This window comes from Chelonoidis abingdonii, chromosome 2, assembly GCF_003597395.2.
Source record: "Chelonoidis abingdonii isolate Lonesome George chromosome 2, CheloAbing_2.0, whole genome shotgun sequence".
Lineage (NCBI taxonomy): Eukaryota > Metazoa > Chordata > Testudines > Testudinidae > Chelonoidis > Chelonoidis abingdonii.
In genome coordinates, this window is record NC_133770.1 from 1,167,377 (window position 1) to 1,181,000 (window position 13,624).

The following is a 13,624-nucleotide window of genomic DNA, read 5'->3' on the forward strand; positions in this document are numbered from 1 at the left end:
GCCCTGCTGCTCCTGCCACACCCGGACACGCCTATCCACGCCCTGCTGCTCCTGCCACACCCCGACACGCCTATCCGTGCCCTGCTGCTCCTGCCACGCCCAGACATGCCTATCCGTGCCCTGCTGCTCCTGCCACACCCGGACACGCCTATCTGCGCCCTGCTGCTCCTGCCACACCCGGACGCGCTTATCCGCGCCCTGCTGCTCCTGCCACACCCGGACGCGCTTATCTGCGCCCTGCTGCTCCTGCCACACCCAGACACGCCTATGCACGCCCTGCTGCTCCTGCCACACCCAGACACGCCTATCCACGCCCTGCTGCTCCTGCCACACCCAGACATGCATCTCCATACCCTGCCAGTCCTGCCACGCCCAGACACGGCTCTCCATGCCCTGCTGCTCCTGCCACGTCTGGACACGTCTTCACACCTTGCTAGTCCTGCCACATCCAGACACGTCTATCTGCACCCGGCTGCTCCTGCCACGCCCAGCCACAAATCTGCACACCCTGCCAGTCCTGCCACACCCAGACACACCTATCCATGCCTATCCACGCCCTGCTGCTCCTGCCACATCCAGACACGTCTATCTGCACCCTGCTGTTCCTGCCACGCCCAGCCACGAATCTCCACACCCTGCCAGTCCTGCCACGCCCAGACACGACTATCCACGCCCTGCTGCTCCTGCCACATCCGGAAACGCCTATCCATGCCTTGCTGCTCCTGCCACACCTGGACACACGTCTTCACACCTTGCTAGTCCTGCCACATCCAGACACTCCTATCCACACCCTGCTGCTTCTGCCACACCTGGACATGCATCTCCACACCCTGCCAGTCCTGCCACGCCTATCCACACCCTGCTGCTCCGCCACGCCTGGACTTGCATCTCCACACCCTGCCAGTCTTGCCACGCCTATCCATGCCCTGCTGCTCCTGCCATGCCTGGACATGCATCTCCATACCCTGCCAATCCTGCCACGCCCAGACATGGCTATCCATGCCCTGCTGCTCCTGCCACACCCGGACATGCCTATCCATGCCCTGCTGCTCCTGCCATGCCCAGATATGCCTATCCACGCCCTGCTGCTCCTGTCACGCCCGGACACGCCTATGCACGCCCTGCTGCTCCTGCCACGCCTGGACACATGTCTTCACACTTTGCTAGTCCCGCCATGTCCAGACCCACATATCCATGCCCCGCTGCTCCTGTCACACCTGGACATGTGTCTTCACACCTTGCCAGTCCTGCCACATCCAGACACGCCTATGCCCGCCTTGCTGCTCCTGCCACACCTGGACACACGTCTTCACACCCTGCTAGTCCTGCCATGCCTGGACATGCCTATCCATGCCCTGCTACTCCTGCCACACCTGGACATGCGTCTTCACACTTTGCCAGTCCTGCCATGCCCAGACACGTCTATCCATGCCCTGCTGCTCCTGCCATGCCTGGACATGCCTATCCATGCCCTACTGCTCCTGCCACGTCTGGACATGTGTCTCCATGCCTTACTGGTCCTGCCACACCCAGACATGCCTATCTGTGCCCTGCTGCTCCTGCCATGCCCAGACATACCTCTCCGCATCCTGCTTGTCCTGCCACGCCCAGACATGCCTATCTACGGCCCTGAGGGGGGCACGGGATGGGGGCAGGGGCAGTGCGAGGTCCCAGGACCGAGAAGGGGAGTTCTGAGGGGATGGGCTCTGCCCTTTCTTAGGGCCCTCACTCCCCCACCCCACCCCCTGCTCATGGTCCCCCCACCCCTGCCCGCTCATAGTGCCCTTACCCTCCCTACCCACTACCCCCCACCCCCCCTGCTCCTCCCACCCCACCCTCTCTCCACTTCCCCACCCCGGGCCAGCCTGCAGCCCTTACTTGGCCACTTCTTTGAGGTTTTCTTCCTGGTGACCACTGTCCCTTTGAGGTGTTTAACCTTCCTGCGTCCGCTCAAAGGAACCAGACAGGTTCAGCCCCGCCGGCAAGTAGTCGGGGCGGGAGCGGGCCATGCAGGCCCACCCAGGCGCTGGACTGGGCAGCCTCGCTGCACAGGAGTGGACAGTGGCTGGCTGGCAGCACCCCTGGGAGGTGCTGCGGGAGCCTGCTGGGCTGGGCCTGTTGGTGCCTGGGAAGGAGAGGGTGTCCCATTGGATTGGCATGGGGACTTGGAGGGTGTGGTCCTGGGGGTGGGGCAGTCCCTGGGGGGAGGGACGATCCAGGCAGGGCCGGTTTAACTCTCCTGTGGGTCCCGGGCTATTCAATTTTGTGGGGCCCCCGTATACAAGTCTTTAACACTGTACTGAACCTGCCTGTTCATTAACATAAAGCCATTCTGTGGTTACATTTCAGCCTTAAAACCTGTAGAATACAGGTAGTAGCTCCTTCTTACCTTAGAAACAACGCTTACTCACTTCCTGTAGCTATTGTTCTTCGAGATGTGTTCGTCATGTCCATTCCAATCAGCTGTGTGTGCCGCGGGCATGCCAGCCGCAAGATTCCCCCCCAAGCAGCAACCGTTAGTCGGCCTGGGCGCCCCCTCGAGTCACGCCTTCATGGCATCCAAAATAGGGTCCTGCCGACCCTCCACCCCTTCAGCCCCTTCTTGCCGGCTGCTCCGACAGAGGGGTGGGAGGGTGGGTATTGGAATAGACGTGAACAACACATCTGGAAGAACAACAGTTACGAGAAGGTGAGTAATTGGCTTTTTCCACCACTCACTCTCGAGTGCTTGTTCATGTCAATTCCAATCATGTGAGTTACAAGCCCACGTTCAGGAGGTGGAGTCAGAGTCATCCACTGATTGGAGCACGGCTCATCCAAAGGCGGCATCATCTCTGGCCTGCTGCGTAATCGCACAGCGCGTGGTAAAAGTGTGGATGGGGGACCACGTCGCCACTCTGCAGATTTCCTGAGTGGGAACTGTCACGGAGTCCGCACAAAGCCAGGCAGAACTCTGGGGAGCCTCCTCTTCCTCGGAGCAGACTTGTTCAGGGCAAGAAGCTCCCACGGCTTCACCTCCTGGGTCTGACCTTGGAGCATCCAGCATCCTCTGCCCCTCCGTGCGCTTCCCACAGCGAGTCCGCCCCAGCGGGGTCCTGGGGAAGCCACAGGGTCCTGCACCCCCACTTTGCAGTCAGACGTGACTCTCAGCCAGCCAGTAACAGAGAGGTTTATTAGCTAACAGGAACAGAGTCTAAAACAGAGCTTGTAGGTACAGAGAATGGGACCCCACAGCCGGGTCCATTCTGGGGGGCAGTGAGCAAGACCTCCCACGTCTGCACTTCACTCCTCATCCCCAGCTAGCCCCAAACTGACTCACCCTCCAGCCCTTCCTTTCTGGGCTTTGTCTCTTTCCTGGGCCAGGAGGTCACCTGATTCCTTTGTTCTCCCACATCTTTAGGATCCCCTTTCAGGGGGGGAAGGGCCCCGGCCATTAGTTGCCAGGAGACAGAGTGTCAGCCATTTATTAGCACTGGCCCACCACCTAGGGACTTAAGAAATGCATAGGGGAAACTGAGGCACCCACACAGTATTCAGAGGAAACATTAAGAACAGTCCCACTTCGTCACATCTGTCATTAACAACAGTCCCACTTCGTCACACAAACCTGAGCCAGGAATGCTGTTGATGGTGGAGTGTTCACTGATTGGGGGTGCAAGCACCCCTGCAAGGTTGTAGCACTCGCAGATGCAGGCTGTAATCCATGACGAAATGCATTGTGATGACATGGGTAGGCCTTTCCAGCTAGTGTTCTGCCACCACCACGAACAGCTGGACCAATTTTCTGCTTCGTTTTCTCAGTGTAGAAAGCTAGTACGCTGTGGACATCTAGTGAGTGGAGTCTCTGCTCCCTGCTGCTAGAATGTGGCTTAGGGTAGAACACCAGGAGAAAGCTGTCCTGGTTAATGTGAAACTGTGATACCACCTTTGGGAGGTAAAACAGGAGGAGATCTGAGCTGCACCTTATCCTTATAGAACATAGTATAAGGGGGCTCTGAGGTTAGGGCCTTGAGTTCAGACATCCTCCTGGCCAAGGTTATCGCCACCCTGTAAGAGAGGTACAGCAGGGAGCACATCGCCAAAGGCTCAAAGGGCGATCCCGTGAGTCTAGACAGGACCAGGCTGAGGTCCCAGATCAGGACATGCTGACGGATGTTAGGGTATAGCCTGCCGAGCCCTTTTAAGAACAGGCTGACCATCAGGTTAGCAAACACAGACAGGCCCTCCTCGCCCAGGTGAAAGGCCAAAATGGCAGCTAAGTGCACCCTTATTGATGATAACGAAAGCCCCTGCTGCTTCAGATGTAGGAGGTAGTCCAAAATAAGATGCACTGAAGCTAGTGTTGGGCACAAATGATGCTGCGCTGACCAGATTGAAAATCTTACCCACTTGGCGAGGTATGTGTCTCTCGTAGAGGGTTTTCTGCTGCCAAGGAGGACCTGTCAAACTTGGTCTGAAGAGGAAAGCTCCATTGGGTTCAACCATGGAACTTCCACACTGTGAGGTGAAGCAACTCGAGGTTCGGATGTTGAAGATGACCATGATCTTGTGTTAGAAGGTCCGGGAAGAGCGGCAGGGTGATCGGGGCTTCCACGGAGATGTCTAGGAGAGATGTGTACAAGTGCTGACGGGGCCAAGCTGGTGGTATCAATATGACCTGGGTGCATTCCCTCTGGATCTTGAGGAGCAGTATTGGCAGAAAGGCGTATAGGAGACAACATCCCCAATGGAGGAGGAACGCGTCCGCGCTGGAGCCCGGGCTGTGATTTTGGAAGGAGCAGAACTGCTGGCACTTCATTGTATCACGTGACGAATAGGTCTATCTGGGGAAATCCCCACCTCTGGAAGACTGAAATTGTGACGGCCAGGTGGAGGGACCACTCATGGCCATGAAACAACCTGCTGAGATGGTCCTCCAGCGCGTTCTGTATCCTGGGGAGGTATGATGCTTGCAGGTGTATTAAACGTTCTACACAGAAGTCTCACAGCATGAGGGATTCCTGGCAGAGGGGCGAGGAGTGTGCACCCCGTTTGTTGATATAGAACAGGGGTTGGCAACCTTTCAGCAATGCTGTGCTGAGCCTTCATTTAGTCACTCTGATTTAAGGTTTCACGTGCCAGTCATACATTTTAACATTTTTAGAAGGTCTCTCTCTATCAGTCTATAATATATAAACTAAACTATTGTTGTGTGTAAAGTAAATAAGGTTTTTAAAATGTTTAAGAAGCTTCATTTAAAATGCAGACCCCCCCGAGAGCAGTGACCATGACCCAGGCAGTGTGAGTGCCACTGAAAAATCAGCTTGCGTGCTGCCTTCAGCACACGTGCCATAGGTTGCCTACCCCTGATATAGAACATTGCTGTGGTTTTGTCCATCATGACTGACACATATTGTCCCTTTAAGTGTGCTCGGAAAGTCTGGCACATCAGGTGCACCACTCTGAGCTCTCTGACATTGATGTGGAGAGCCAGATCTGCCTGAGACCAGAGACCTTGAGTCCTGCGGTCTCCCAGATGTGCTCCCCAGCCCAAGTCTGATGCGTCCATCACTAGTGACAGAAACAGCTGCGGAGCGGCGAAGGGGACCAGTGAGCACACCTCCTGAGGGTCAAGCCACTGCAGGAGGGGTCGAGGACCAGGTGAGGCAGGGTCACAGTCCTGTCCAGGCTGCCCCTGGCCGGGCGGTACACTGATACAAGCCATCACTGAAGAGGTCGAAGCCCGAGCCTGGCATGCTGTACCATGTTGGTACAGGCAGCCATGTGTCTGAGAAGCTTCAGGCAGTTTCTTGCTGTAGTGGTGGGAAACTGTCTGAGGCCTCTAATGATATTGGTCAGGGCCTGAAACCTCGCTTGCGGCAGGTATGCCCTGGCCTGGGTCAAGTCCAATATTGCCCCGATAAATTCTATCCTCTGGACCAGGGACGGAGTCGATTTTGCTTCGTTTAGAAGGAGACCCAGGCTGTCACAGGTGGCCTTGATGAATTTGACTTGAGCTTCCACTTGGGTCCTGGAGTGGCCCTTGATCAGCCAGTTGTTGAGGTACGGGAACACCTGTACCTGGTGTCTGCACAGGAATGCAGCAACGACTGCCACGCACTTGGTGAAGGCTCGAGGTGCTGCTGACAGGCCGAACAGGAGAACTGTAATTTGGTAGTGGGTGTTGTTCACCAGAAAGCTGAGGTACTTCCTGTGGGGCTGGGTGACCGCAATATGAAAGTACACGTCCTTCAAGTTGAGGGTGGCATACCAGTCTGCTGGATCCAGTGAGCGGATGATGGAGGCCAATAAGACCATACGGAACTTGAGTTTCTTCTGGACCTGCAGGAATTCAACAGGATCATGGACGGGCCTGAGGCCACCTTCGGCTTTCAGTATTAGGAAATACTGGGAATAGAAGCCCTTGCCTCTGTACTCCTGAGAACCTCCTCCACTGCCCCTAGTGAAAGGAGCGACAGCACCTCCTGGATAAGGAACTGCTCATGAGAAGCGTCCCTGAAGAGGGATAGGGAAGGGCTATGGAAGGGTGGGAGGGCATAGAATTGGATGGAGTATCCCCTTTCTACCATGTGGAGCACCCAGAAGTCCGAGGTAATACATGACCACGCACAGTAGAAAGGGGATAGTCGGGACAAGAAGGTAAGGCAGGGTGGATCCAGTCTTTGGTGTGGTACACCATCCTCGACTGTGCCTTCAAAGGCTGGTTTGGGCCCTGAAGATGGCTTGGGTTGTCCTGACCCCTGGCCAGAGGGTTGATGCAGCCTTCTCCTGCCTGTCCTGTTTCTCCTTCTGGACCCGTCCTGGAGGTTCTGGTGACCGAACTGCTGAGGAGGCTGCAGATGGAAGTGTCTCTGCTGCATTCACAGTGTGTAGAGGCCCAGGACCTGAGGGTGGCTCTGGAGTCCTTTAGGCTGTTCAGCTTCTTGTCTATTTTCTCAAAAAAAAAAAAGTCTCACCCTCAAAAGGCAGGTCTTGTATGGTCTGCTGGGCCTCATAGGGGAGCCCAGAAACCTGGAGCCATGAGCCCCTTCTCATGGCCACTCCTGTGGCCATAACCCTGGTGGCAGCATCTGCCCCATCAAGTGCTACCCGCAGGAACACCCTGGAGTCAGTCTTCCCTCCTCAACCAAAGCTGAAAATTTGGCATGGGACCCCAAGGGGAGCAACTCTGTGAAGTTAGCCATTGCCAAGCAGGTATTGTAGGTATCTGCTGACGATGGTCTGTTGGTTTGATATTCAGAGTTGCAGTCCCCTCATTGAGTTCACCTTTCGCCTGAATAGGTCTAGCTTTTTAGTGTCCTTATTCATGGGGGAAGGGCCCTGAAAGCCTTGCCTCTCCCACTGGTTAGCAGCGTCCATCACCAGCGAGTCAGGCTGGGGTGGGAGTAGAGGTGCTCCTAACCCCTGGAGGGCACAAAGTACTGGCATTCATTCTGCTTGGCAGTGGGTGGCAGCAAGGCCGAGGTCTGCCCCACAGAGTCTTGGTCATGTCTGTGATTGTCTTTGTCAGTGGTAAGGTGATATGGGCAGCGCCGGAGGGAGCCATCATAGGGTCTGCATCATCTACTACTTCCTCCGCCTTAATACCCAGACCCTGGGTGACTCGGCACAGCAGCTGCTGCAACACCCTGGAGTCTTCCAGAGCTGAGGCTGTGGAAGCGCCCGCCAGCGCCTCATCTGGTGCAGAGAAGGAGGAGGCCACCAGAGGAGGTGGTTGCTCTCTACCATCCCCACCCACAGGATCTCGTGACCCCAGGGGGAACTGTGGTTGGTAGGCCTGGTCTCAGTGCCACGAAGGGTGCTGGTATTGGTGGTCATGTTGGATCCCGCGCCGGTGCTGGTGTAGACTCCTGGTGTAGCATCTGCACTGGGGTCCTCATGGATACCATGACAGCCACAGACACCAACTTTCGGCCTTGACTCCACCCCCTCCCTGCCCCTCCTGGACCCTTCCCCAAATCCCCACCCCAGCCCCGCCTCTTCCCCAAGCGCACCGCATTCCTCCAACTCCCCCCTCCCTCCCAGCACTTGCTGCATGAAACAACTGTTTTGCAGCGCAAGCTCTGTGTGTGTGGAGGAGAAGCAGGACACACTGGCGCTCGTGGTGGAGGCGTAGGTGGAGATGGAGGAGAGCTGGGGCAGTGGGGCGGGGCCATGGGGAGCTGCCGGAGGGTCCTGACTACCCACCAATTTTTCCCCATGGGTGCTCCGGGCCTGGAGCACCCACAGAGTCGGCACCTGCAGCCAGTGTTGATGCTGGTGCCAGTGCCGTTGTTGGTGCCGAAGGCGCAGCTGGCACCATAGAAGCAGTCTGAGCTGCTGACACCTCCGGTGCTGCAGGCGTCGTCAAGGGCAGTGCCGCGGTCAGTGCCAATGTTGGTGATGATGCCATGGCTGACCGCGTTGACGCTGGAGGTACTGCCTCAGTCGCTGATTGTGGTGGGACAAACGTTGCAGACGCCACTGATGCAGCTCCCGAACGGGACCCCTGGCTCCAGCTCTGGCCTTGATTGAAAGCCCACAGAGTCCAAAAGGGCCACTGAGGCAGGTTCAGCCATTCTGAGGGCCACTGTGTTGGGTGGGACCCCCTGTGGTGCCGTGATCTAGACCTTCTGCTCCTGCTATAGTCCAAGTGGTACAAGTCTGAATAGGAGGACCAGGGTGGCACCGCACCTCTCGACATAGTGTCGGGAGCCTGGGGACCTACTGCACTCCCTGGATGGAGGCGCTGGCATTGGGGGGTGCCAAGGTGACAGGGATCGGCATGACATTGTCGCTAGCTTTCCCTTAGACTGAACGGGGTGCCAGGATGGAGCCTGCCTCGGGGGCAAGAACAGCACCGTGAGTCTCAGCAGGTCCTGCACTGCCTGGAAAGCCTCTGGGATGGACGGGAGGAGCAGGTGCTCCGAGGGGTTTGGTGAGCGCGATGGGCCTGGGCTCGACTGCCTCGCTTGGGCAGGAGTCGATGTAGCCCCATTCTGAGTTCCCGAGCCGTGGCCTGACTGAGGTTTCACTGGTGGCTGGTCCCTGGGCCTTGCCAAGGGAGATTGGCCTCTTTCCGTCTTCTTCTTCTGTGCTGGCGATTGGGACTGGTGCTGACGGCTGGAATGCCCCTGAGAGGCTCCATGATGGTGCCCTGCCTCCTCGGCAGTGTCCTTCTTCGATGCTGGATCTCTTGAAGATGGCGCCAGCACGCTCCATGCCGAAGGAGACATGCCAGGAGCAGGATCCCTGGTACTCGGATCTGACTGAGGTCGGAGAGCTGCCTCCACGAGGAGGATTTTAAGCCACTGCTCCCTCTCTTAAAGAGTTCTTGGTCAGAATTCCCAACAGGTCTTTTTGGTGACCCTCACCCTGACAGCTGAAGCAGGAGGTGTTTGGGAGGGTCACTTTTAGGCATGCAGTCCTGGCAAATCTTGAAGCCTGGGGATTGTGGCATTCCCTGGTGACAATGAAAAGGAGGGGAGGGATGATGAGGGAGACCCCTCGGTGATGAAGTGGAAATGTTCTTAATGTTTTCTCTAAATACCACGTGGGAGCCTCAGTTTCCCCTATGTATTTATTATAACAATAGGAGATATACCAATCTGCTAGAACTGGAAGGGACCTTGAAAGGTCATTGAGTCCAGCCCCTGCCTTCACTAGCAGGACCAAGTACTGATTTTTGCCCCATATCCATAAGTGGCCCCTTTAAGGATTGAACTCACAACCCTGGGTTTAGCAGGCCAATGTTCAAACCACTGAGCTGTCCCTCCCCTCCCTTCTTCTTCACCCAGCACCCAGTCAACCTGTGGAACTCCTTGCCTGAGGAGGTTGTGAAGGCTGGGACTATAACAGCGTTTAAAAGGGAACTGGATAAATTCATGATGGTTAAGTCAATAAATGGCTATTAGCCAGGAAGGGTAAAGAATGGTGTCCCAAGCCTCTGTTCATCAGAGGATGGAGATGGATGGCAGGAGAGAGATCACTTGATCATTGCCTGTTAGCTTCACTCCCTCTGGGGCACCTGGCATTGGCCACTGTCGGTAGACAGATACTGGGCTAGATGGACCTTGGTCTGACCCGGTACGGCCGTTCTTATGTTCATCATCATATGTTTGACAGGTGTGTCTGGATGGAGGCCTGAGGCTGGGCACTTTAGGGGAACTGTGTTGTTTGGACTCTGAGTAACCAGTGAGGTGCTATAGAAGCTGTTCTGTGCTGGTTGGTAAATCTAAGTATTGGAAGATCCACTAGCTTTTGGGGTTTGTCTGCCCTGGTCTGTTTGCAGTTCGCCCTGATTGAGTGACCTCTGCTGGCTCCCACGGGCAGTGCCGTCACAGTGATGTAGTCATGCAAGGATCCACAGAACCAGGTCGATTAAGCTTTGGGTCAGAACCCCATGCTATCCAAATTTGAATTTTGGTATTGAGAGTTTGGTTGGTTAAAGAGCAGTTGCAATGGGTGAGCAAAGAGCATATGAGGGTCTTGACAAAAAAGATTTGTGTTCAGAAAAGGGGATAAGCTTTAGAAAGAAAGCTACAAATCAAGAACTGAGAGATCTGTTAATGGCCAGTGATCAGGAGGCAGGAGCACAGCCCTTACCTGAGGCTACAGAAGATGCAGAAGCAATTAGAATGCAAAAGGCAGCAAATAAACTGCAACTGGAGCATGAACAGAAACTAGCAGATCTTCAATGGCTGGAAAAGCAAAAATAGCTGAATTAGAGAGAGAAGCTGCTGAGAGGGAGAAAGAAGCTGATAAAGGAAAGAAGGAGGCTGATGAGAGAAGAAAGAGCTTGTGAGGGGCACATGGAGCTGCTGGCTGCTGAGGAGGTTGCCAGATGTGACAAGAAACTGCCAGACTTCAGCTCCAAGTCAAAAAAGCAAGGGAAGAGCAGCAGAAATTGTATCCTCTTGAAAGTCCAGTTTGTAACAATGTTGGTATGTTGTATAACTCTGAGCAGTTGTCTCTGTAATCAAATTTACCCCAACACTGCCACCTGTTACGTCAATGCTGTTACTGCGAGTTCAGTAGAAGGGTGGCTCCATAAATTGTGCCAGTGCTATGTATGGGAGTGGTCATGGAAAATTCATAGAGAGTGTAAAAGTCAATGGTAAAAGCTGTTTAGGCAAATTATGGCTTCTAACATCACTCTTGTTAAAGCAGATCTTGCCAAAGAGGAAGATTATTTACCAAATCAGAGTGTGAATGTTGTAGTTCTCGATGAGTTTACTGTCCGTGTGCCTTTAGCCAGAATCTACCTCGAATGGAATGGGGCTAAGCATGAAGTTATAGCTGGGGTAAGGAAGTTATTGCCTAAGGATCTTTTGATTGGGGAAGATGTTCAAGCTTTGTTCAGTCCAGGTAGCCAGTCACAGGACAGGACTGATCTTGAACCTGTGTCTGTTATGGCCAATGATTTGCCTGGGGAGGGTTTCTCCAAATGTTTGTCTGAAGAGAAGAGCTGTTTGTCTGTGAATGAAGTTTCTGACTGTCTGTCTAATGTCTCAGAATCTGGAATTAGATAAAAAGCAGAAAGATCTCATTGGTCAGGAAAGTGTTTCTCAGGAGCAGATTCAAGTGGATGGTCAGGTTGAAGCCCGAACTGAAGAAGGAAAGGGTAGATCTGTGATGGGTGATAGATTGTTGGCCGGTACAGCTTGTAAAAGGGAACCTGAAAAAGGTGACTGTGATTTGCTGAAAGTAGCTCAGTGTAGTGAGAAGAGCAGCAGATATCTGTTGGGAGTGGCCATGTGCCTGGTAGGGGAAGTTGGGAGGAACCTAGGCAGCCTGGTGAGCTGCTGGCTTGGTCTAGTCAGCAGTTTGGGAAGACAAGGACAGTGGGAGATGAGTGTACCTATCCCTTACCTGTTTCCTGTGTGGAGAAATGTGACAGTGAAGGGAATGTGCCTGTGTCTGTCAGGGGTATTGACTTGCCTATGGAGGGAGGGTCTCCAAGCAGTTGTCTATGAATAGCCCTGTGTGCTGGGACAAGGGAAATGAGATCCCGAGCTGTGTGTCTGGTGAAGGAGAAGGTGTCTCCGGCTCTTCTTTGTCTGTGGAGCAGACAGAAGGTGCCTCTCAGCCTGGAAGGGTTGAGAATAGTGCAGTTGTCTCAGAGTTGGTTTTGGATACAACTAAAGCCCAGGAAGGGAATAGTCCTGTCTGTGTCTGCTGGGGAGACTGGCACTGTGACTAGGTTGTGTCCAGTTAGTGTCTTAGCAAAATCCCAGAGAACAGACAATTCTGGTGCTTGTAGTTTGCCAGTTGCTAATGTGTGGTTGGAAAATGGTGTAGCAACTCTGTCTGCTCAGGGTGATACCCTAGCCAGGGCACCAGGAGAGCGTGAAGGTGATTTGATTGTGTTACCTACTAATGGTGTGGAAACTTGCCACAAGGAGGAAATTATTCCTAAACTTGTGTGTATTGAGCCTGACAACTTGCAGGTTCCCAGTGACTATGAGGAAAGTTGCAGAGGGAAGGAGAGGACCTCTAACCTTTTATCTAGTGAGTCTATGATAGTTTGCCTGAAAGGGGACTGTGTAGGAATCCACCTGATGGGCCAAAGGTGATCCTGGATATGAGTAAAACCCAGAAAGAGTCTGTTGTTGCTCAGGAAAGTGTCCTTTAGAGCAAGCCCTAGGTGAAGAGGGTAAGGGCAGAATTTCTGTGAGGGGTAAATTGTTGCTTAGAAAAGCTCCTCGGGAAAAAGATCCTCCTGGTAATCTGTGCAAGCAGTTTGCTACAACTGAAGGATGTGAGTGTGAGTTAATCTCGGAAGTTTCAGTTCCTAGCTTTTAAATTTTCAGCTGCTACCAATTCCAAGGCTGGACTCTGTCTTACAGAGATACCACACAGATCCAAAGGGTCTGAGGGTTAGAGTTTGCCTGCTCTTCCCTGCATCCTCAAGCATTCGGCCATAAAACTGTTCTGCTCTGACACACCAGTAACCCAATCTGTCCTCAGACCCTGAAGCACAGATTGCTTACTCACAGAACTAGCATGGAGACATTTTTGTCCCAACACCATTGTTTTCCCAACAAGCTGGCCAAACCCAGCCACTTGGTTATGGGTCTGCTCAACATTTTTAACAGCTTCTACTCCATCTGAGACCCTCTCAAAGCTACCCACACTGGATCTTTCAAAAGGAAAGTCAGTGGATCCATTCACAACAGAAAATTTCTGGCTGTTAGTGTTTATGTTGATGCAAATTATCTGGCTGGCAGAGAGAAGATTGTGCTAACAGCTATTAGCAAATCTGAGAGCCCACCCCATCAGCCAGTGAATTCTGTTAAGCAAGAGAAATCAGGGTTTGATCCTTCAGGACAAGGAGGAAAGAGAGAAATTACCTTTGCAAAGGAAAGCCACAGGGTAACTCTAAAAGGCCCACACCCCAATGGTATTGAACCAAAAGTGTGGCATGACAAACATGATTGTAGATGGACACTTGTTCTCAGTGGTACCTGATGACAGAACAAGGAGCAATGGTCTCAAGTTGCAGTGGGGAAGGTTTAGGTTGGATATTAGGAAAAACTTTTTCACTAGGAGGGTGGTGAAGCACTGGAATGGGTTCCCTAGGGAGGTGGTGGAATCTCCTTCCTTAGAGGTTTTTCAGGCCAGGCTTGACAAAGCTCTGGCTGGG

The 13,624-nt window shown here is 53.7% G+C and overlaps 2 protein-coding genes across 2 annotated transcripts in view; one reads left to right on the plus strand and one right to left on the minus strand.

Annotated features, from left to right (window-relative positions):
* The window catches only part of FASTK (Fas activated serine/threonine kinase), a 419,919-nt gene that overhangs the window by 321,922 nt on the left and 84,373 nt on the right, over window positions 1-13,624 (plus strand). The window lies entirely within an intron of this gene.
* The window catches only part of NOS3 (nitric oxide synthase 3), a 93,148-nt gene that overhangs the window by 42,144 nt on the left and 37,380 nt on the right, over window positions 1-13,624 (minus strand). The window contains exons 10-12 of the mRNA XM_075063414.1: window positions 8,239-8,418; window positions 5,743-6,439; window positions 22-246 (exon numbers count right to left, since the gene is read on the minus strand). Of these exons, the coding sequence (XP_074919515.1) occupies window positions 22-246; window positions 5,743-6,439; window positions 8,239-8,418 (1,102 nt within the window). The remainder of the gene's footprint in view (window positions 1-21; window positions 247-5,742; window positions 6,440-8,238; window positions 8,419-13,624) is intronic.